This window comes from Bos indicus x Bos taurus, chromosome 7, assembly GCF_003369695.1.
Source record: "Bos indicus x Bos taurus breed Angus x Brahman F1 hybrid chromosome 7, Bos_hybrid_MaternalHap_v2.0, whole genome shotgun sequence".
NCBI classification, from domain to species: domain Eukaryota; kingdom Metazoa; phylum Chordata; class Mammalia; order Artiodactyla; family Bovidae; genus Bos; species Bos indicus x Bos taurus.
This window is the reverse complement of record NC_040082.1, coordinates 94,965,030-94,988,958: the sequence shown is the minus strand read 5'-3', so window position 1 is coordinate 94,988,958 and position 23,929 is coordinate 94,965,030. Positions and strand designations below refer to the sequence as shown.

At 51.3% G+C, this 23,929-nt stretch overlaps 1 protein-coding gene across 1 annotated transcript in view; it reads left to right on the top strand.

Moving 5' to 3' along the window:
* LDLR (low density lipoprotein receptor) overlaps positions 1 to 14,895 on the top strand; it is a 33,713-nt gene extending 18,818 nt beyond the window's left edge. Inside the window, exons 6-18 of the mRNA XM_027547701.1 lie at positions 1,238 to 1,360; positions 2,918 to 3,037; positions 3,668 to 3,793; positions 4,077 to 4,248; positions 4,350 to 4,577; positions 6,609 to 6,727; positions 7,008 to 7,147; positions 7,550 to 7,691; positions 7,806 to 7,958; positions 8,443 to 8,562; positions 10,912 to 10,989; positions 12,295 to 12,452; positions 13,132 to 14,895. Of these exons, the coding sequence (XP_027403502.1) occupies positions 1,238 to 1,360; positions 2,918 to 3,037; positions 3,668 to 3,793; positions 4,077 to 4,248; positions 4,350 to 4,577; positions 6,609 to 6,727; positions 7,008 to 7,147; positions 7,550 to 7,691; positions 7,806 to 7,958; positions 8,443 to 8,562; positions 10,912 to 10,989; positions 12,295 to 12,452; positions 13,132 to 13,167 (1,715 nt within the window). The 3' untranslated portion in view covers positions 13,168 to 14,895. The remainder of the gene's footprint in view (positions 1 to 1,237; positions 1,361 to 2,917; positions 3,038 to 3,667; positions 3,794 to 4,076; positions 4,249 to 4,349; positions 4,578 to 6,608; positions 6,728 to 7,007; positions 7,148 to 7,549; positions 7,692 to 7,805; positions 7,959 to 8,442; positions 8,563 to 10,911; positions 10,990 to 12,294; positions 12,453 to 13,131) is intronic.
* Positions 14,896 to 23,929: the final 9,034 nt, after the last annotated feature.

Below are 23,929 nucleotides of genomic sequence, written 5' to 3'. Positions count from 1 at the left end.
TCCCTTGGAAAAGAGAATGGCAACCCACTCCAGTATTCTTACCTGGAGAATTTGGTGGGCTACAGTCCATGGAGTCTGGAAGAGTTGGACAGGACTGAGTGGCTAACACAACAAAAAAAAACACATGTAACAAAATTTATTGTCTTAACCATTCTTAAGAGTATAGTCCAGTGGTGCTAAGTCACCATCCGCATGATCCATTGCCAGAACTCTTTCATCTTCCCGTATTGAAACTCTGTCCCCATTATACACTCGCTGTTCTCCTTCCTCGAGCCCCTGGTACCCACCATTCTACTGTCTCTACCAATTCCACTCCTCTAGTATTTGACCTTATGTAACTGGAATCACAAATTTGTGTGACGGGTTTATTTCACTAAGCATCGTTTCCTCAACGTGCATCCATGTTATAGAAGGTGTCAGAAATGCCTTCCTTTTTAAGGCAAAATAATATTCTGCTGTATGGATGGACCACATGTTGTTTATCCAGTCACCCGTGGATGAACACTTGGGTTGCTTCCACGCCTTGGTTGTTGTGAATAGTACTGCTGTGAACAGGGCTGCCTGGAAATAATTTTAAACGGCAGTGTCATCACAGAGTGGAATATCATGCAGCTGAGAAAAATGAGGCTACAGCCCCTGTCTGCAGCCCAGGTGAACTTCATAACCTTGGGGTTGCAAACAAGAAGGCAATTGCAGGAATTTAACTGGATACAGTTATTAAGACTCAAAAGCAAGCAAAATTCAACAGTAGATTGTTCATTCATACATGTTTGATAGAATTATTAATGAAAAATAAAGAAGTAGTAATCAAAATTCAAAATTATCATTACCTCTGGGGGTAGTAGAATGGGATGGCTTAGACCACTATAATAGTTTAGGTCGGGGGCTGGAGAGTAGGAATTTTCAGCTCTGCAGGCCATAGTCTCAATTACATCTGCTTGAGTCTGCTGTTATAGCATGAAGTCTGCCACTGACTGTATGTAAACCAATGGGCAGCGCTGGGTGCTAATAAAACTTCTATTTAAACAAACAGGCATCAGGCCAGAGTTTATCAGCCCCTGCTATTGGTGATATTCTAATTCTTAAGCTGAGTGGAGGCTTCATGTATGATCAGTAACTGTTCTGTTTTACCACCAAATACATTTGTATCTATTCTTGCATAAATAATCATATTAATAAGAAGCACTAAGCCACCTCCTGTCTCCTGGAAGCACCTGACCCTACTCTGTGCTTATAGTGACTCTTTGCGAGGGGCCCAACAAGTTCAAGTGCCAAAGCGGTGAGTGCATCTCCCTGGACAAAGTGTGCAACTCCGTCAGGGACTGCCGGGACTGGTCGGACGAGCCCCTCAAGGACTGTGGTGAGCCCTGGGGTGTGGGCAGCTGGTAGTGTTGAGGGTGGGGTCCACCGCATTGAGACGTGGGTGCTGTGGTGCTGTGAGGGGCCAGCCCTGCCGAAGCCCACAAGTGCTGTGACTCTGGGGCTGGACAGATGTTAGGGGGGAGCCTGGGGATAAGTGGATTGGCTTCTAAGCCTCAGTTTTCCCATCTGTAAGATGGGGCAGTAACTTCCCAGACATCCTAGGGCTGCTGGGGATCAGGTGTTGCAAGTGTTTTCAGCAGCACTTTGACCCATGATTTGGACTTTCCAGTCCATAGGGTCTCTGTCGCAGCTCTTCTACTTGGCCTTTGTTAGCAGGAGAGCACCCACCCAAGCCCATACACGTGCATTTGAATGCCTAGGGCCATGTTCCAATATTCTATTATGGATACAGACACTCGAATTTCATAGAACTTTTGAAATATTTTGCTTTTGATTCTTATTTTCTTCTCAACTATTTTAAAATGTAAAAACCATTCTTAGCTGTCAAAGAGCAGGTTGAGGGCTGGCTTTGGCCCACGCTTGGTATAGAGAGTAAGAGCATGGATTATGGAGCCCAGTGCCCTAGGTTTGCGTCAAGCCCTGTGATCTTAAACAAACTGTTTAACCTGGCCATGCCTCGATTTCCCCAGCTATAAGTCTCATGCCTTTAAGGTCATAGGGAGGATTTTGTGTGTGTTAGTCACTCAGTCCTGTCCGACTCTTTGCACAGAGTCCATGAGCTCCTCTGTGCATGGGATTCTCCAGGCAAGAATACTGGAGTGGGTTGCCATTTCCTATAGGGAGGATTAAGTGAGTTAATACATGTAACTGTAGTAAGTGGTATGTGGCTTTTATTTTTTATAATTAAAAATTTTTTTAAATTATGGTTAAAAAAACCCACAAAATTTATGGTTTTACCATTTTTAGGTGTTCAGGCATGTTTTAAGTACAGTCGCAGTGTTGTGTCACCATCACCACCATCCATCTCCAGAACTATTTCATCTTGCAGAACTGAGTGTCTGTCTCCACTGAATACTAACTCCCCCTCCCCCAACCCCTGCACCCACCCTCCTACCTTCTGTCTCTATAAGTATGACCCCATTAGGGGCCTCACGTGGAATAGTATTTGTCCTTCCGTACCTGGCTTATAATTCACTCACTATAACACCCTCATAGGGCTTCCCTAGTGGCTCAGCTTGCCATTGCAGGAGACTCAGGTTCCATCCCTGGGTTGGGAAGATCCCCTGGAGGAGGAAATGGTAACCTACCCCAGTATTCTTGCCTGGGAAATCCCATGGACAGAGGGGCCTGGTGGGCTACAGTCTATGGGGTTGCAAAGAGTGGGACAAGAATTAGCGACTAAACATCGACAACATCCTCGTGGTTCATTCATGGTGTCACGTGTGACAGTGGCCCTAAGACCTCTTAGGAATCATGGCAACTTCACCAGCAGTCATCATGTTGGTTATGATGAGGTAGAAACAGTTGCAGGATGTTGGACGAGGGGTGGCTGGCGGCCAGAGTGTGACCGGTGCCCCTCCTGCATCTGGCACAGGGACCAACGAGTGTCTGGACAACAAGGGCGGCTGCTCTCACATCTGCAATGACCTCAAGATCGGCTACGAGTGCCTGTGTCCCGAAGGCTTCCAGCTAGTGGGCAAGCACAGATGTGAAGGTAATTCCCAAGCCCCTGGCTCTTTCCTTGGAAGAAGAGGGGGGTCAAAGCCTCAGCCTCAGTTTTCCCATCTGTTAAGTGGGTGAAGGTACCCTCCTCACAGGGCTGGTGGGAGGCCAGGTGCTTGAACCAGCTGTTGCCAGCTTGGCCCTTGGGGAGCACTTGCTTTTGGCCTTTGGGGATTAATAATTAAGAAAGAAATCTCAGCTGATGCAACTTCGCCCAGTTGACTATGCCCTAAAGTGAATGGTGAGGTTGGGGTTAGAGATCATGCTTGGCCATTTTCAAGATTTTGGTGATCAGGGACTTCCAGTGGCTCAGACTTCACGCTCCCAAAGCAGGGGGCCTGGGTTTGATCCCTGGTCAAGGAACTAGATCCCACACGCTGTAATTAAGAGTTCATATGCTACAGTTAAAGATTCCACGTGCTGCAACTAAGATCTGGTGCAGCCAAATCAATAAATTAAAAAAAAAAAATTGGTCAGAGCATCCTGTCCTGGAGGTTTTCCCGAGAGGGGATGGGTTGTCCTCCATTTGCCACAGGGAGGCATGGCTCTTGGTCAGAGCCCATGGTTCCATCTGCGCCCTGCTGGAAAGATGCTCCAGTTCTCTCTGTGTCCCAACTCTCAGATATCGATGAGTGTCAGAACCCTGACACCTGCAGCCAGCTCTGCGTGAACCTCGAGGGCAGCTACAAATGCGAGTGCGAAGAGGGCTTCCGGCTGGAGCCCCTCACCAAGGCCTGCAAGGCCGTGGGTAAGTGCAGGGAGGTGGCGGTGGGGGGAGGCCATGTGGTGGGACTTTCATCATCCTGTGGACAGAGGAGCATGGCAGTCTACAGTCCATGGGGTCAAAAAGAGGACTAAATCAACTTAGCATGCAATGAAACAAATAGACATCACTGTTTCTTTTACCTGAAGTTAGGTTAGAACTGCAACCATGCAGTGATTCTTAGAAGCACCTAAATCAGGGGATCCCATGTTTCTGGAAGTCGGGGTCCCTTCCACTCTGCTGAACCGCCCCCTTCCCGGATCCCCAGGCACCATCGCCTACCTCTTCTTTACCAACCGCCACGAAGTCAGGAAGATGACTCTGGACCGAAGCGAGTACACCAGCCTTATCCCCAACCTTAAGAACGTGGTCGCCCTGGACACGGAGGTGGCCAGTAACAGGATCTACTGGTCTGACCTGTCCCAGAGGAAGATCTACAGGTGAGCCTGCCTGCTCCCCTAGCCGCACGCAGCCCCAGTCCCTGAATGGACGGAGGGCCCCTGGAGCCGACACTCTCCTCTTCCTTCTCCTTTCCCCTCAGTGCCCAGATCGACGGAGCCCCCGGCTTCTCCTCCTACGACACCGTCATTGGCGAGGATCTCCAGGCCCCCGATGGGCTGGCGGTGGATTGGATCCACAGCAACATCTACTGGACCGACTCCATCCTGGGTACCGTCTCCGTGGCTGACACCAAAGGTGTGAAGAGGAAGACGCTCTTCCAGGAGGAAGGCTCCAAACCACGGGCCATTGTGGTCGATCCCGTCCATGGGTGGGTATTCCTAGGGCTGGGGTTCACAAATGGATTAGAGGTCCAGATGGGGGGAGGTTTGGGCTTAGGTAGACCAGATGACCAGACCAGACCAGATTAGCTTTTTGTTTGTTTTTTGTTTGTGGGTTTTTTTTTTGGGGGGGGGCACAGGTTTTTCTTTATGTCTTTATTTATTTTCAGATGCCTGGCTCTTCATTGTTTTGCACAGGCTTTCTCTAATTGTGGGGCACAGGCTTCTCACTGTGGTGGTTTCTCTTGTTTTGAAGCACAGGCCGTGTGGGCTTCAGTAGTTGCGGTTCCTGGGCTCTAGAGCTCAGGCTCAGTAGTTGTGGCACAAGGGTTTAGTTAACTCCGAAGCATGTGGGGTCTTCCCACGTCCCCTACACTCTCAGTGGGAGGGGGTTCCGTCATGGTGGGAATTTTATCATCTGAACTTTGCACAGGATGGGGGGTGTAGAACATCTTGGGGATGTTCGCTACACCCCCAAGACCTCTCCCAAATGAACACACAGCCCAGTTAGCATAAAAACAAGAGAGACAATGTCCTTAAGAAATACTGAACACTTAAAAAAAAAAAAAACAAACCCGTACACACTTCAGCATTAGCCAAACAACAATTTTTGCAAACATAGTGAAGGTCGCCACCCGTGGCACGCCCCCTGCAGGTGGGACCATGGCTGACTCAGCAGCTCCAGTGTCCAAAGGGACCCCTGTGAAAGCATGGTCTCGTCCCAAGTACCATGCCCTGCAGAGGACACCTGCTCCAGCACATTACATGTGTGTCTGGAAGGGTCTCTGGGGCTGGGAAGTTCACAGCCCCAGGATGGGCAGCCTGTTCTGGCTGCAGTCATTGGGGGAGAGGGAGCGATGGGCCTGAGAGAGAACAGGTTGGCGAAGCCACACTTGGCTGTGCTAGCATGGTGTCCACGGCTCAGATTGGAGGGACCCTGGGATGAAGGTGGGCCCAGCAGGCCTTCCTCCAACAAGACTAATGCCCTCATTTGGTGGAGGGTCATCTGGTCTATCCAGATGCCAGGAGAGAGAGACCCTCCCAGACACACACTCCACTTAGACTTGTATCACTTGCTCTGCTCTTATATTTCTCCCCCTAAACAGCAGGCACCACCACCTGGCTCTTCCATTTGGTCTATGAGTTTCCTTTCCTTCGGGCTGATGGGCCATGATTTATTTAAACTGCTCTCAAAAAATAAATAAATAAATAAATAAATAAAAATAAACTGCTCTCCAGCACATGGAAATTTGAGTTTTTCTCCCCTGCGTTATACAAAGGAGCCATGAATAGCTTTGAATGCCTTTGAACATGAGTCCTTGCAATTTATCTGCAGGATAACATACACTTAACCTGGCGGTCCAGTGTTGATACTCTGTGCTCCCAATGCAAGGGGCATGGGTTCAATCCCTAATCGGAGAACTTAGATCCCACATGCCACACAGCCTTAAAAAAAATAAGAAGAATAAATAAATTCATACTTCACCAAAACAAATTTATAAAAGCCCTTAGGCTCAGAAAGCAGTGTTCAGAGAGCAGATTCCAGGGCCCCAGTCCCAACACTGGAATGAAAACCTCCCTTTGTTCTCCAAAGTCCCTGAATCTTGCCAGGTCTCACCAGGTTGCAGGTCCTGGAACTGGCAAGGTTGGTGGGGTTTAGTCCCTAAGTCGAGTCTGACTCTACGACCCCCTGGACTGTAGCCTGCCAAGCTCCATGGATTTCTCCAGGCAAGAATACTGGAGTGGGTTGCCATTTCCTTCTCCAGGGGATCTTCCCCACCCATGGATCAAACCCAGGTCTCCTGCACTGCAGGCAGATTCTTTACCAACTGAGCTACCAGGGAGCAGCAAGGTTAAGTTAGGGGACCAGAAAGAACCCATCCAGGGCCTCCCCCAGTAGGGACTGTGGGGGCGGGGGTAGTTCCTGGCCTGGCTGATGCCAGGGAGAGAGCAGCTCTTCCGGGTGGTCACAGCTTCCCTCCTTGATGTCCCCCTGTCTGTCCTTCCCGCTGCTCCCCCAGCTTCATGTATTGGACTGACTGGGGCACTCCTGCTGAGATCAAGAAGGGGGGCCTCAACGGCGTGGACGTTTACTCGCTGGTGACCGAGGACATCCAGTGGCCCAACGGCATCACTCTAGGTACACTGGGGGGACAGTAGTCCTCGGTGTCAGGCAGGGTCTGGAGGAGAGATGACCAGGGGGCTCCGTGAGAATGTCGAACTGGAAACTCACCTCCCCTCTCCCCACACCACACCTGCATGTGGTTCGGGTGGGAGGCGGGTGTGGATCTGAATGGCTTTCCCAGGCGCTGAGTCCGGTTGGGTGGGGGGTTGGTTCCCTCCTGTGAAGAGCAGGATGCCCAAGCCCCACGGCCCGGGCATTGCCTGTGACCTCTCCTTGCCACCACTGTGGGTTCTAGATCTTTCTGGCGGCCGCCTCTACTGGGTCGACTCCAAACTGCACTCCATCTCCAGCATCGATGTCAACGGGGGGAACCGGAAGACCGTGCTGGAGGACAAGAAGAAGCTGGCGCACCCCTTCTCCTTGGCCATCTTTGAGGTGGGGGCTGGGGGCACGCAATCACTCCTTATTTTAAATTAAGAAATTTTTAAAGAAAAAAGGCTCTGGAAGAGAGAGATGGCCAGGCAGCTCTGTGAGAGTTTATAACCCAAAACTCAGTTTTCTTCCCCCGACACACCTGCATGCAGTTCAGGCTTGCGAGTCAGGGCAGGAGCTAGGGGGAGCCGATGATTTTCCCCGGTGCTGGGTCCTCAGGGTGGGGCCCTTCCTCCTTCAGGGAGCAGAATGCCCAAGTCCTAAAGCCCCCAACATCACCTATGACCTCTCCTTTCTCCCTCGCCCTACCAGCCGCACTCCCGTGGACCCATTTGGAGGGGTGTGGAACCAGTGGTCGTGTCCCCTATGGCTGATGGGGATATGTCATTCCTTATGCCCCTGTAGGATAAAGTATTTTGGACGGATGTTATCAACGAAGCCATTTTTAGTGCCAACCGCCTCACAGGCTCAGACATCAGCCTGATGGCAGAAAACCTGTTATCGCCGGAGGACATTGTCCTTTTCCACAACCTCACGCAGCCGAGAGGTAAAGATGGGGTGGCCTCCCTCACTACCTCCGCTTCTCTGCCTGTGCTCTGGAATGTTCCAGAATTTTTCTGACCTCATTCTCATCCTGCCTCCCTGCCTTTTCCCGCCGCAGGGGTGAACTGGTGTGAGAGGACTGCCCTCCGCAATGGTGGCTGCCAGTACCTGTGTCTGCCGGCCCCACAGATCAACCCCCGCTCACCCAAGTTCACGTGTGCCTGCCCCGATGGCATGCTGCTGGCCAAGGACATGAGAAGCTGCCTCACAGGTGGGGATCGGCCTTCTGCCACCCTTGAGGGTCGGCCCTGCAGCCTTACTTTGCTCATCTGTCAAATGGGAGAGCAAGGCCCCTGGAGGCTGTTGTAAGGCTTTTCTCAAATGCTGGGTACATCAGCACTGACTAGCTGGGAGACGGACTCAGGTCCAGTTCTCTCTTTCCCAGCCCTCTTTGGCGGGGAGGCCCTGATTTTAGCTGCAGACATTAAGGGAGAATGCGGCCCCTCTTTCGGTCTCTGCATCCTCAGAGAAAGTCCCTGCTGGGGGTCAGTGTGTCTGTAGCACTTACGAATCTCCCTTTTGAAAGACAACGTGTAATATAATAACATAGACACTAGTGGGTTTGTATTTTCACTGCATTTGTCTTCAGTTTTTTCTGTGGCCCATGGCACTTGCTTCTTACCTGTTTTCAGCAGCAGCACAACTCTCATTGGCTCTCAGGCCACAGGACACTCAGGAAATGTTTATTCTTTCAGAGTCTGAATCTGCAGTGACCACCCGAGGACCCTCCACGGTCAGCTCGACAGCTGTGGGGCCGAAGCGCACGGCCAGCCCTGAGCTCACCACAGCCGAGTCGGTGACAATGTCCCAACAAGGTAAAGCCTGAGGCCACCTACCCTCCGCTCCCTGCACCAATTCATTGATAACCAGCATCTCTGTGAAGAGACAGAGTGGATTTAGTCTTGGTTCTTTGGCTGACTGTCTCTGGCATGGCTTGTGCCTGTCTGAAGCCTCAGTTTCCCTACCTGGAGCTAATAACAGTGCCTGTCCACCTCCCTGGAAAAGTGGGGATCACATGAGCGTGGGAAGAACCTGAAGTTTAAGGTGTCTGCCCAGCAAGGCCAGGACTAGTGTGAGGCAGGTCAGGTACTCCCTGGGGTAGCGCCTAAAGGGGGCACCAGAAAATCAAGGACTCAGATAATAGTTTAATGCAATTTTTTTTTCAGGTTTTAGGTTTTCTTTTACACTTTAAAAATTAATTTATTTCTAATGCATTATTATTTTTAAATCAAATAATCAAATTGTGGCCTGTGGGGACAGTCCTGATAAATAAAGTTTGCTTGGTCCCAATGAGGCAGGTTTTGCAAAGTGTATCATCAGATCCTGTTTTCCTAAAAATTTTGCTCTTTTGTTCTTCATGAGATATTGGCATTAATTTTTGTTTTCCTTTCTTTTTCTTTTTTTTCTTGGCCATGCCACGTGGCTTGTGAGATCTTGGTTCCCCAACCAAGGATTGAACCCAGACCCTCAGCAATGAGGGTGGAATCCTAACCACTGGACCATCAGCCAGGGAGTTTCCATTGGCATTAATTTTGATATTTTAAAAAATGTATTATAATGTTACTGGTTTACTGAGTTTGGGGGGGAATCCCTTCAAATTTTGTGACTGAGGTGAGTCCCCAGTTCCCTTCTTAGCCTGCCCTCAAGGTCTTACTCTACCACCTCCCCAGCTTGATTGATTGGAAACCCGCCGTTCACTGATTTGTCCAGCAGAGGGCGCCCGACCCTGTTTTTGAGCAGTCCGGAAACAGCACAGGCTTTTCTGGCCAGGAAAAACAAAAAAAAAGCACATTAGCAAGTTTCAGACATTTTTTTTTCCCCTTTCAAAGTAACTGAATCCTTTGTTCCACCATAAAGGGGATACAACAGGAACTGTATGGTAGAGAGAGGCCCAGAACCGTTTTCGATTGAAGTGCCACTGCTTGAAATACCATTTCACAGACGAGCCCATCTGCGGCTTCTCGAATTTGGCAAAGGAGCTCTTTTAAAAGAAAAATTTCTCAAGGACACTGCTGCTACTGCCCTAAATTATTTTCGTGGTGAGGTTTCTTAAATAAGCGCAAATGTAAAACTGGGTACAAACTCTGTCCAAAGCATGTATGACAGCTGGTCGATACGGATTTGAATATAAATGGTGATGGTCATTACTGCTCACTGGCTTATCGTGTGGCTCGGATGTGACTCGTGTGGTCTTCGCAGAGCATTGGCCTGTTTGGAGGCCTTTATATTTTCACTCACACGGGCCCTCACGTTGTCTGGCCCAGGTGCACACATGTGATTATATAACGATGTCACCTCCAATATCTTTTTTTGTTTGTTAGTTTTTTTTGATGTGGACCATTTTTTTTTAAGTCTTTATTGAATTTCTTACAATATTGTTTCTGTTTCATGTTTTGGTTTCTTGGTGGTGAGGCATGTGGGATCTTAGCTTCCCAACCAAGGATCAAACCCACACTCCCTGCATTGGAAGATGAAATCCTACCCACTGGCCCACTAGGGAAGTTCCTTCCCCAAATATTTATTAGCTGGGGCCAGCTGGCACAGGACTATGGGTCTTTGGTGCGATCCAACCCAAGCACTGAAATTGCTGAGAATTACGGGGACAGAAGGTGACCCCTGCCCTCATCCACAATAGGCTCCTTGTCATCAAATGCAGGGGCTTCCCGGGTGGCTCATCTGCCGATGCAGGAGATGTGAGTTCAATCCCTAATCAGGAAGATCTGGAGAAGGACATGGTAATCCACTCCAGTATTTTTGCCTGGGAAATCCCATGGGCAGAGGAGCCTGGGGGATACGACTTAGCAACTAAACAACAACATCAATGCAAAAGCAGGTTGAAAAATTCCATCAGTGACCTCTCCAGCCCTGGGAATGTATCCACAAGTTTTGGTCTCAGAGGCCGGCATCTGCCTTCCCTAGTGCCTCATAACACGAGCCTACAGGACCCTCTTAAATTCGGGCCATACTCCCAATTGCCCACAGGCGAGGCCTGGACAGAAGCCAGTCTGCACTGCTCAAGCCTGGGAGATACTCCAACTTCCTTTGGACGTTTGAAGACACTGGGAAGTGTCGGGTGTTCTCCTCTGCATGTTGACATCATATACCTGTGTTTCCCACCCTTTCACGGTGCATCTGGGCCTCACTTTCTCCCTTGTCTACTACAGGCCAGGGTGACGTTGCCAGCCAAGCGGACACGGAGAGGCCCGGGAGCGTGGGTGCCCTATACATCGTCCTCCCCATCGGTAAGCCTGTGGCCGGTCCTCCCCTGGCTCCTTGCTTCCTGCAAAATGACTTCAGCTCCCGGCAAGCTGTTCTGGTCCACCTTCCCTCCAGTAATCGGCTGGCCCCATTGTGTGTCCTGTTTATCACTGAGCAACCCCCTTCCTAGCTTCATTCACTAAACAAGTATAGTTGAGCGACTACTGTATACCAAGGCCATTTCTGAGCACTGGGGACAGAGCCCAGAGAGAAACAAACATCCGCCCCCTTGGAGCTGAGAGCAGAGTGGGACATCTGAGATGTCACAGGGGAGGAAGGGGAACTGGGCCAGGGTTCCCGCTGTGATTGATAGGCACTTTCATCAACACCCAAAGGATGGGAAAGCACCAGCAGGGTACCTTCCCATGAGTTGTTCTGTTTCAGGGGGCAGTTTGGAGATTTCTACTTTCCTGTCCTCACCTGTCAATCATGACTTGGTTTGCATTATACCCACTTTCCTTTTTGAAAAAAAAAAAAAAATCCTTTCTTGGTGTCCTTTCACAGAGACCAGAGATCTAAGTCCCCACCAGTTGTCCAGCTGTGGGTTGATACACTTGCCCAGGGAGGCCCTCACCTCCCTTGGGGCTGCCCCAGGGTGATGCCCACCTGGCATCTTCCCACCCTCTGGGCACCAGCCAGGATCTTTTCAGGAAACGGCACCCCAAGACCCACCATCAATGATGCAAAGAGGGATCCCACGTTATCCACATTCATGCAGAAGCAGAGTGTGCCATGGTGGCCCCGAATATTGAGAACAATCCCATTTGTGAAACGAAGTAACTGATGTGTGACTAATACACAAGAAACATGGAAGATTGACAATAGCCTTCTTGTCATCAAATGCAGAAGCAGGTTGAAGAATTCCACCAGTGACCTCCCGGGTCACTGGGAATGTGTCCTAAACCTTTGATCTCAAGAGACGGCAGCCCCTGACCCAGTGCCTCATAATGCAAGCCTGCTATATACCCAACAATAGGTTTGGGGGGGCGAGGCAGTCACAGTGGTCTTCAAGCTAGAGATTTCTTATACTCACTGATGGATTTTTTTTTTTTAAACACTGGGCAAGTATTGTCTTTTTTTTATGTTTTGTGGGGCATTTGGGAAGATCTTAGTTCACCTACTAGGGTTGGAACCCACTTCCCCTGCAGTGGGTCTTAACTGCTGGACCACCAGAAAAGTCCCAAGTATTAGGAAGATTGGAAAAATACAAATAATAAATTGGGAACAAAAACATTTCCCCGTGAAAGGGCCTGGCGTCTGAAGGCGGCACCCCTCCCCTCTCCCCTCAGCACTGCTCATCCTCCTGGCCTTCGGAACCTTCCTCCTCTGGAAGAACTGGCGGCTGAAGAGCATCAACAGCATCAACTTCGACAACCCCGTGTACCAGAAGACCACGGAGGATGAGGTCCACATCTGCCGCAGCCAGGACGGCTACACCTACCCCTCGGTGAGCCGCCCCGCTGGGGACCTCGCCGCACCCGGCTGGCTGGCTGAGTGCTCCTCATGCCTCCTAAAGGCCAGGCCCTCCTCGAGAGCGGACGATCTCACGGAGTGGCGGGTGGCGGGTGTGGGCTCGGCAGGGCCAGAGGATAAGCCAAGGGAACATAGGTCCAAGGGTGAAAGCCGGAAGGGGGATTGAGTTTTTTTGTGGGAGGGCTGGGAAGGAGGGGAGGCGACTTCAGATAAGGTGGCCCGGAAGGCTTTCTTGAATAGGGAGTGTACGCAGTGCAGCAGGCACCACCTGTGCAAACGCCATGTGGCTGAACCCTGCCTGTGTGTGCGAGGGGCGGAGAGTGGGAGGGGAAGGGGCAGAGAGTGGGAGGGGAAGGGGCAGATGGAGCAGGACGCTGGGGGCCTGTGAGAGCACCATTGCCGGGAGTGAGATGGGCTCCACGGAGCCACATGATCAGACTCGGGTGCTCACGGGCGCCCCTGGTGGTTGTGTGAGGAATAGGCCTGGGCCAAGTCCCAGAGCCCCGAGACGAGGGTGGAGGCCTTTGTGCGGGTCCAGCGATAATGAGGGGGGTGGCCTGGGGGACCAGGAGAGAGTCAGGCGTGGGTGGCTTGTGGCCATGTTTACTAGATGTTGGGCTGATCGTTTCCGGCGTTTACTGCTTTGTTGACAGAGACAGATGGTCAGCTTGGAGGATGACGTGGCGTGAGCTGCTGCCTTGAGTCCTCTCCCTCCCCCGAACCTGCTGCCAGTCACTCAAAGGCAGCAAGAACACTTTCTCCCCTGACCCTTGACCTGCTCCCAACCCTTCCTGAGACTTCCGCGCCAAAAGCGCTGTTGGGGACTGCCGCCCAGGCACTGTCTGCCGGTCTGCCAGAGCTTTGTTTTATATATTTATTTTTCTGGGAGGCAGAACAGGCTTCAGACGGTGCCCACAGGCGGCAGTTGGGTTGCTTTTTTTTCTTCCTTTCTTCACACGTGAAGGAGAAAGGCAGAACAGCTGGGGAATCTGTCCTCTCCGGGAATCTCTGAGCTGCTCTCCTTCTAGACACACTCCTCCCTGGAGGGAATGACGGAGGGACGTGGAGCCGGAAAGCTAGTGGCTTTGAATGCACGAGAGCAGGTGCTACCCACAGGGTCCCAGGTGGCTGCTGTTGCCACCCACCCTCTAGCCCAGGCCCCACACTCAGGACTGAACGTGTTTACTTCTGCCAGGCAAGCCTGCGGGATGGCCAGAGTTGGTCTGCCACCCCCTGGTCAGGATCAAACTAGGGTTTTCCAAGCTGGGTTTGTCCTCCACTTAAGCCAGGAGGGGACCCTGGGTCCAACCTTCCAGGAGTGGCGCCCGCTGAACCCTATTCATTCACCAAAACCCCGATCATCCCCAAAGAAAACAAATGCGAGCCACCAGTCGCCCTTAACGTTCATGTATTAAGTGCCTGAGACCCCCTTACTTTGTGCGTGAAGATGAGCAGCTCCCACCTCTAACTGTATCCTTCTGTCCGGGAGTGGGTGTCTGGACCCCAGCCCCGCCCCTTGCACGTTTCCAGTTCAGGGTCGAACACTGCGTAAAGTCGACATTCTATTATTATTTTGCACTACTTTCCGTTCTGGTTCCCTTCTGGCTGCAAAGAGTCTGGATTGATGACTGGTACCGACCCGGCCCTTCTCCCAGACCCGGCCTCTCTCCCAGCACATAGGGAGACCTGTGCGCGGTGGCTTCATCATGACTTCAAAGCCAAAATTACGACTAGACGATCTGCCTACTGTTTCCACTTCTAGGCAGAGGCCACTGAGCCATTCATATCCCCGACAAGCCCATCATGGTTGGCTGGTGTCCATCTGAAACATGCATGGCAGGTCTGCCCTGTAAGATGTGCTCTGGGCTCGGGAATTTCATGGGATTCATTAAACAAGAATGCTTTCTGAAATTACCACACATATCATATTTATGACCACTGGGGGGTGGGGGTTGGATGGGGAGCAGCCTCCCATGGAAACGTCTGAGTGGGTTGACTACCGTACAACCACAGAACACGGGCACCCCTGCCGGAGACTGTGAACACCTTTTCTCTTTCTGAAGCATGTAAATAACACCCCCACCACCGCCGTGCAGACAGTGGGGACTTTTTGTTATGTTTGCACTTTGTATATTTGTTGAAACATTTCTCACTTATGTGTATATATATAAAAGAAAGATCTATTTATTTTTGCAAATCCTGGTTGCTGCAAAGATGCCTCGTCTTTCTGTACAAAGCTTATTTGAGCGTGCCGTGCACAGCCCTCTTCAAGAGAATCAGGTTCTGTGTTGTATATATGGGTTGCTTTTTGAGGATGGGTGTCGCTTTTTAAACCACTGTATAGAATGTTTTTATAGCCTGAATGCCTTACTGTGATCGATTACATTTCTTAAATAAAGTATTTGACTAAATCGGAAGTGCTTTCTTCTGCCTTTCTCTGGCTCCCTCCATCTGTTGATGGACAAGACTACCCCCAGGGAGAAGGATCTGGAAAGGGAACATTTTCCGACAGCGTCAACACAGGCCGCAGCCTCTAAGGGGATATTGTGCTCAGCTGGGGAGCAGCTCTGCTGGGTGCTGAATTGAAGTTTTGCTAAATTTCCTGCTTATTCAGTCATTCAACAAATATTGGCCACCCGTTGTGTGCCAGGTCATGTTCAAGGAGTGTGGGACACTGCCGTAAGAGCCTATGCCCTCAAGGAGATGACATTTTAGAAGAGGAAACAGATACAAAAAAGTATTTTAAAAGATTATTCTAGAAGAATATTTAAAAAGATAATGAGACAGAACTGACTGGCAAGAGGCTGTTTTATATAAGGGGGGGGAGGTGTCAGGGAAGGATTCTCCTTAATTTTTTAATTTTAAGAATCTGCCTCCAATGCAGGTTCTATCCCTGGGTTGGGAAGATCCCTTGGAGAAGGGAATGGCTACCCACTCTAGTGTGCTTGCCTGGAGAATTCTATGGACAGGAGCTTGAAGGGCTACAGTCCATGGGGTCACAAAGAGTTGGACATGACTGAGTGACTAACACTTTCACTTTTAAATTTTATATTGGAGTATAGCTGATTAACAATGTTGTAATAGGAACATGTTGAAATGGTGTTTCAGGTGGACAGCAAAGGGACTCAGCCATACACATATATGTATCCATTCTCCCCCAAACTCCCCTCCCATCTAGGCTGTCACATAACATTGAACAGAGTTCCCTAAGCTATATGATAGGTCCTTGTTGGTTGGTTATTCATCTTAAATATAGCAGTGTGTACATGTCCATTCCAAACTCTCTAACTATTCCTCCTCCCCATCCTTCTCCTTTTAAAAAACCTTTTTTCCTGAATTTAATTCTATTAAATTCATTGTTAAGATAGAAATAAATTGAGAGGTTTCACATCACAAATCTGGCTTCATTGTGATAACATTTGTCCAGAGCCACAGACATCGGGGTACATGGCACTGCACTCTCCTCAGTCCCTGGCACCCCTATTCTCTTGTGCATCCCAGCTTTACCTGAGTCTGACCTCAAGGGCATTTCAGACCCTTATCTTCGGGCGTGGCAGTCAAGCCACAGATAGTCCTGGTGTTTCAAGTGGGAAACAGGAATACGGCAGGTCATTGGATAGGAAAAAAAATACAAGGAACTAAGCATAAAAAACTAAATGGGACAAACCATAATGAGATGCCACCTACATGCCATTTGTATGGCTGTAATTAAAAACAAAAAACAAAAGACTTCCCTGATGGTCCAGTGGTTAAGATCCTGTGGTTCCAAGGTAGGAGATGCAGTTCGATCCCTGATCAGGGAACTAAGATCCCACACACCTCGACTAAAGATCCTTCATGCCGCAACTAAGACCAGGCACAGCCAAAATTTTAAAAAATAAATAAAACTACCATGTGATCCAGCAATTGAAATCAGGGATTTTGATATTTGCACACTCGTGTTCATAGTATTATTCACAAGAGCCGAAAAGTGGAACAAACACAAGTGTCCATCTGTAGGTGAATGCATAAATAAAATGTATATATACACAGTGGAATATTATCCAGCCTGAAAAAGGAAGTTCTGAAACATGCTCTAAATGGATGAATCTCCAGGACATTGTCTAAAGGAAATCGGCCAGATCCAAAAAGATAACTACTGCATAATTCCACTTATATGAAGTCCCTTGTTGTTCATCGCTCAGTCATGTCCAACTCTTTGCGACCCCATGGACTGCAGCACGCCAGGCTTCCTTGTCCTTCACTGTCTCCCAGAGTTTGCTCAAACTCATGTCCATTGAATCCGTGATGCCATCAAATCATCTCATCCTCTGTTGCCTGCCTCCTTCTCCTCTTGCCCTCAATCTTTCCCAGCATCAGGGTCTTTTCCAATGAGTCAGCTCTTCGCATCAAGACTGGAGCTCCAGCTTCAAGCAACAGTCCTTCCAATGAATACTCAGGGTTGACTTCCTTTAGGATTGACTGGTTTGATCTTCTTGCTGTCCTTGAAGTTCCCAGTGCAGTCAAATTCCTAGAAACAGAAAGTAGGATAGAAAGTGGGTGCCTGGGGCTGGGGGAGGAGGAGGGGGAGTTGGCGTTTAATGGGTACAGGCTTTCAGTTTTGCAGGAGCAAAGAGCTGGATAGTGAGCAAGGTTGCACAACAAAGCGAATATGCTGAATGCCGCTGAACTGCACACCTCAATGTGGTTAAGATGGTAAACTTCAGGGCTGCCTTGGTGGTCCAGAGGCTAAGACCCCGTGCTCCCACACAGGGAGCCTGGGTATCATGCCTGGTCAGGGAACGAGATTCCACATGCTTCACCTAAAGATCCGGCTCAGCCAAATGGGACTTCCCTTGAGGGTCCAGTCATTAGGAACTCAGAGCTTTCACTACACCGGGCACAGGTGAATCCCTGTTCGGGGAACTAAGATCCCGCGTGCTGCACAGCACAGGCAAAAAAAAAAAAAAAAGACCAAATGCGGGGACAATGAGGCATCCAGAAATAACAGCAGAAGGGGTGGCATTACTGGAGCCCAGGAATTGTGGGAGCTGGGAGGAGACCCGTCCACGGCACAGAGAGAGGAGATTCTAGCCTCGCCCCGCCTCCCGCCAGCACCCCCCTCCCGCTAGCGCCCCTTTGTGCTGAGCCCAGTAGGACGTGGGAAACGGGGTTCCCTGCAGGACCCGGCCCAAGGGCAGAGGACCCGGAGTATGGAGGCAGTGGGTGGGAAAGGGTGCAGACTGGCTGGAGTTGGGTGACTTTGGACCCATCCGAGCCTCCGTTTCCCCACCTGCAAACGGGGCGATGCTGATCCCCGCCTCCCGGGCTCCGCGGGTGGCGGGTGTAGCGGTGGCGGAGGGAAGCGCCGGGAGCCGCCGGGACTGCGATCTTTTCTGTGTCCACAGGGTGGCACTTCCTTCCTTCCTTCCACCTTTTGTCTTGGGTAGGTTCCAAACTGCCTCTGGGGGCGAGAGCTGAGCGGACCGCACAGGAAGCGTCCGGGGCCTGCAGGCGGGCGCTCGATAATTGGTTGATTGACTGACTCCATGCTCAGCCGCGTGGCAAACCGGACAAATGAGCCTGAACAGTCCGGACGCGCGCGGGAGGGGCCGGGCAGTGGCCGAGAGCGCTGAGAGGGGAAGGTGGGCAGGACTTGGAGGGGGGGGTCTCCGGCAGCCTGGGAGAGACTGGAGGTGATGGAAGTTTCTGATCCCTGGCCTGGGCAGTTTTCTGTTAACGGAGGGAGTAGTAACCGAAATCCTTCCTCGGCGCCCCCAGCGTGCCAGTGAGTGTGACACAGACACAGGTTTAGAGTGTCAGGAAAAATAAGAGCAGACCCTTCTTGGTGATTAACTGTCTGCAGCCTCTCTGTGGCGGCCCATGCAGGGGCCCAGAGCCCATTTTACAGATGGGAAAGGGGAGGCTGGGGTCACTGGGCTTGGGTCCCAAGCTCCTGGCGAGACCTGGATGCCCTGCCTTATCCGTCAACAGCGGCAGCCTAAAAGGCAAGGCCGTGGTGGTGAACCTCTCTGGGCTCACAGGGGGTCCCCTGGGGAAAGGCGTGGTTGTCACTCAGGTAAGATGAGGGGCAGCTGGCCGGCTGCTTGGAGTTGGTCTGTGGGCTCCCCCAAAGGGGTGGGGAGCAGACTGGAGCTTGGGAGCTGCTGTCCCTGAGGACAGGGTGTGGGCAGGTGATTCTGAACTCCGGCCTCTCCAAGAGGCTAGACAGCTCCGACCAACACCAGCCGGGTAGTGGGAGGAATTTGCTCCCCCAAGCCTGACACCCCAATTGACATCCTCTGCTGCCTCCACCCCCAACCCCCAGCCCCCACAGGCATCTGAAACCACAGCTGCCTGTGGTGAGTCAGGCTGGAGCCTGCGGGGCTGAGCCCAGGTCCGTGGGAGGAAAGAGGGGAAGGAAGGGAGGGGGAAGAACTGTCCGCATGCTGGCCCCTCCCCCATGGTGGGGGGCAGCGCCCCCCTTCCTCTAGGCAGTGAATTCCCTCAGTGATGAGGAGATGAGAGCGGCTGAAAGTTGGAATTTGAGCAAATACTGATCACATCACCCACCCCATGGAGTGGAGTGGAATTGAGAGGCGGGGAACAGCCCCCAGGACTCCTGGGTCCTGTCCAGCCTCCCCTCCAGGCAGCTCAGGTTTCAGCTCTGACTCCTGCCCTTGGTGGAGGGGCTCCACCCTCCCCGGCACAGCTGCTCTGCTTACACCACAGCCTCCTCTCCCAAGCTGTGCCTATGATTTGACTGAAGGCTGGGAGCTTGGGGGTTCAAAGCAAAACCACTCCCCTAGTTGGCTGGGCCTCTGCACCATGACCTGTGTCAAGAGGGCAGTGTCAGACTCTCCTTTCCCAAGCCCCAACTCTGAGCTCCCCCACCCCACCCCCGGAATCTGAAAATCCTGCTCATGTCTCACTGTGGACTGCAGGCCTGGCTTGATCCAGCCCCATGGCCTCTCATTCTCTCCTTGCTGGCCTCTTTGCTATCTCTGAACCTTTGTACTTGCTGTTCCCTCTGCCTGGGTCACTGTCTCCATACTTTTATCCCCTGGGGGCTCAGGTCTGTCTGGGCTCAAATTACTCTTGCTCCCTGGGGCCTCCAATAGGCTCTGCCTTCATCAGCTGTGATACCGGTTCGTGACCAGCTTACCTTCACTGTGCCTTGGTTCCGTCACTGAAGGGCACTGGGAGCCAGCACACAGCACCTGCTCACGGCCTCCACAGTAGCTTGGCTCCCTGGATTGGGGGGCCTGGCAGGTCACAGATGTCCATTGCACACTGCTGAGTCAGGTGGGGAGGCCACCAGGAGGTCCTGGGGCCTTCCTGGGGGTGGTCCAAGCACTGCTGTGTCTGTATTGATCCCCTGTGGTCAATCTTCCCAGCCTCTCCCCAGCCTCAGCCCACCAAGCTTGCCAGAGGTCCAGGTGAGAGGTTCGGCCTCTCCACTCCATATACCCTTGCCTATTTTCTCCAGAAACACCAATTAAAAGCCAGGTTGCGTGAGAGATATGGGTTCAATCCCTGGGTCAGGATGATCGCCTGAAGTAGGAAATGGCAACCCACTCTAGAATTCTTGCCTGCAGAATTCCATGGACAGAGGAGCTTAGTGGGCTACAGTCCATGGGGTCGCAAAGAGTCAGACACGACTGAAGTGACTTAGCATTTCACAATGTAACTTTAGTGTTTTAAAGCAGTCTTCAAACATTACTTTCTGAGATGTCAGTTATATGAAAATGTATGAAAGCATAGAAACTGGATTGAAAGACAATCATTGAAATGTTAGCTGTGTTGTCTCTAGGCAAAAAAAAAAAAAAAGCCAGGTTGGCCAGGTGTGTGGGTATTGGACCAGCAACCACTGATTACTAAGGACTTCAAGTGCTCTGTTGCCTGGCAGGGCTCTACCAAGTACAGGCCTGAGTTCCAGTTCTTGGTCTCTTTCCACCTGGGTAACTTTGGATAAGAGGCAGGTGCCTCGGAGTCTATTTCTCATCTGTAGAGCCAAGAGTCTCCTCCATGGACCCTGGGGCCCCCCTGCTGGGTTCAGCCTCCTGGGGAGGGGGTGTCACTGTGACTTTGGGCAACTGACTGGACCAAGCTGTGCCTCGGTTTTCCTATCTGTAAAATGGATCCCCCTCACCAGCTTGGGGTGGTGCTGGCCTGAGAGGATGCCAGAAGAGGAATGGGGTGGGTGTGTGGGGTCAAGTCTCAGTTCTGGGGGTGCCAAGGTTTGGGTTCCATGCTCCCTTCCTGGTGGTAGAGGGGAAACTGATCCTGCACCCCTACCAGGGCTGGCCTAGCATTCAACGTGCCCCTAGCCAGGCTCCATAATCTGGGAAAAGGCTGGTGGCTGCTGATGGGCTGGCTCTCAGGGGGAGAGCAGGCAGGGCGGGGGTGGGGGTGCAGGCTGGAGGCCGTGGGCCAAGGCCATCCGGGCGTCTGGCCAGCACTGGGCAGTGAGTCAGGGCCCAGGCATGCAGAGGGCCAGGGCCTCCCTGGCCCCTGTGAGTTCAGGCACCTCCCTGAACCCGCCCATAGGGCCCCACTGGGCTGCGTGCCTCACCCCCTTGCTCACTCCTTGGGCTGGTCTCGGGGGGCTGCCTGGGGAGATTGGACTTGGCCCCCTGAATCTTGTGTCCATACAGCCTCCTTCAAATGTCAAATGTCCTTCTTCTTGGTCACTGAGCTCTGGGCAGGCAGGCAATGCCTCCTAGGCCCCTCCCCAAACAAAGCCACTGCTTGGAGGAGGGTGTGACTATGGCAGGGGAGCAGATCCCTGGGGAAAGGGCTCAGGCCCTGAGCTGGGGCCCAGAGAAAACTTTTTCTGTAACTGTACCTGCCTCCAGCTTTCTCTCCCAGGGACTCTGTGCCCATAAATTTGAACTAGAGAGAAATACACTTCTCTGCCAGCCCTGGGACACTTGACTGGGCCCCAGTCCTCTCAGGGCAGGGAGCCTTCCTGGCACCTTCACTCGTGCAGGGGAGCAGGTGGAGGCTGGCTGTGTCAGCAGGAACGGCCATCAAGGTGACAGGAGCTTCTCAACTGACCTTGGCAGAAGACTCATGGATTCCCGGCTCAGGCTACAAGGCAGAGGGGTGGAGGTGGGGGTGGCAGCCCTGAGTAGGTCCACCCCCCCAACCCCCAGGGTTTTCAGGACAGGGGTTGGCTCCCAGTATCTACAGGGTGGAGGCCAGGGTTACCGCCAGGTTATCCTATGATGTCCCGGACAGCCCCCAGCAGAGAGGGACCTGGCCCCAGCACTGCGAAGGCTGGGGTTAGGAAAACCCTGGTCTAGGTCGTCTTTTGCCCTTTGGAGGCCAAAGTTACCAATGCAGGGCTCTGCTTCTTCTTCACATCATAAAACAACTCTGCCAACCTTGAAAATGAAAACAGCCCAGGAGGGCTTATGGGAACATAGCCTTGAATATGTAAAGCCAGGGCCTCAGCATAAAAGCAGGGCCTCTGAAGTTCTGGGAATCTTGTGAGCCAGATGGCCTGGGGAGGCTTGCATTTCAGTGACACTAATAACCGCTTTTTGGGGTCTATCTCCCGGACCCAACAGGCAGGATTACTTGCCCTAGGACCTCCAAGGGGTACGGGAATGGACTATTTTTAGTGCCCATTTGATGTACTCAGGTGCTGCTAGAACTTACTGTTCCTTCTGCCTAGAAATGTCCTTCTCTGATCAAGAAATACAAATTTTACTTATTGTAAGTTGTACAGAGGTGCACAAAACCCAACACCCAGAGGTTCATGTAACTGCTAAATCTACTAGCTTCAGGCGAAGCTGTATCCAGGAGACGCTTGATAGCAAAGGGACCCTACTTCGCACTTGCTGCCCTCAGGCAGGCAGAGAGGCTGGCCATAAACTTCCTGCTGGTAGTAGTACCTCAGTCACTGAGGATGGGGGTTAGGTGAATGCATTGATTGGCTGGCCCAGGCTTTGGCTGCATGCTCAATCAGTGAGGGTTTATTATGGGTGTCTGTGATAGAAAAACTAAACTAAGAAAGACACACACAGCAGGTTAGCCCTTGCACCCAAGAAGTCCAGTATTGATACCCAGCTCCACCATCATCGGAGAACCAGGCTCTTATCATCTCTAGAGAATGTCACCCCTCCTCGTGTGGCAATACAGCTGCCAGGGCTCCAGCCATCACACCCAAATTCCAGAAAATAGAGGGGAAGGGGAGGGGGGTACTCCCTTGACTTTAAAGAAGTCACAACACTTTTTACATTTCATTGTCCTGAATTTAACTGCAAAGGAGACTGGGTAAAGTTGTGTTTTGTTTTTAATTTTTCAATTATTATTATTCAAAAGGAGAGACATTACTTTGCCAACAAAGGTTCGTCTAGTTAAGGCTATGGTTTTTCCTGTGGTCATGTATGGATGTGAGAGTTGGACTGCGAAGAAGGCTGAGAACCGAAGAATTGATGCTTTTGAACTGTGGTGTTGGAGAAGACTCTTGAGAGTCCCTTGGACTGCAAGGAGATCCAACCAGTCCATTCTGAATATCAGCCCTGGGATTTCTTTGGAAGGAATGATGCTAAAGCTGAAACTCCAGTACTTTGGCCACCTCATGCGAAGAGTTGACTCATTGGAAAAGACTCTGATGCTGGGAGGGATTGGGGGCAAGAGGAGAAGGGGACGACAGAGGATGAGATGGCTGGATGGCATCACTGACTTGATGGACGTGAGTCTGAGTGAACTCCGGGAGTTGGTGATGGACAGGGAGGCCTGGCGTGCTGCGATTCATGGGGTCGCAGTCAGACACGACTGAGCAACTGAGCTGATCTGATTATTTTTTTTTACTTTACAATATTGTATTGGTTTTGCCATACATTAACAGGCATCCACCACGGGTGTACATTGTTCCCCATCCTGAACCCCCCTACTACCTCCCTCCCCAGAAAGTTGTGTTTTGACTTGGGCAGTTAGAAGGAGTTCCTTACCAAGTGGTGAATAAATATTAGGGAGGCAACCAGTGGTCTCCAATACACAGTCCACCCTGGATCCAGGGATGGGTCCCTACATAACCTCTTTGTGACTGGCTCTTCCTTTCTAGTCCCTGCATGAACACCACCCCCATCCTCTGGGTGTTCCCTTCCCAGCCGAGGTCCCACAGCACTCTGGACACTCTCTAGCCCGAGGGTGGCATCTGATCACTTCTGACTCCTCTGTTGGCTGAAGAGATCCTTGTCACCTTCACCTTGGGCACACAGCAGCACTTAGAGATTGAATGGATAGAAAAGGGGCCACACTTGAATCACAGATGAAGACCTGGAATCTGTTATTGGCTACCACAGTGTCATTGGCATGCACTGTTACAGATGTGAAGTTACAGCCCTGGCAAGGTTAAGTTGGTTCTCTTTGATTACCTAGTCTAGCATCCAAGGCCAAAGTCGGGAGGGTGAAATGGGTGGTGGGGGGGCGGGGAGAAAATCAGTAAAAAACAAAAAC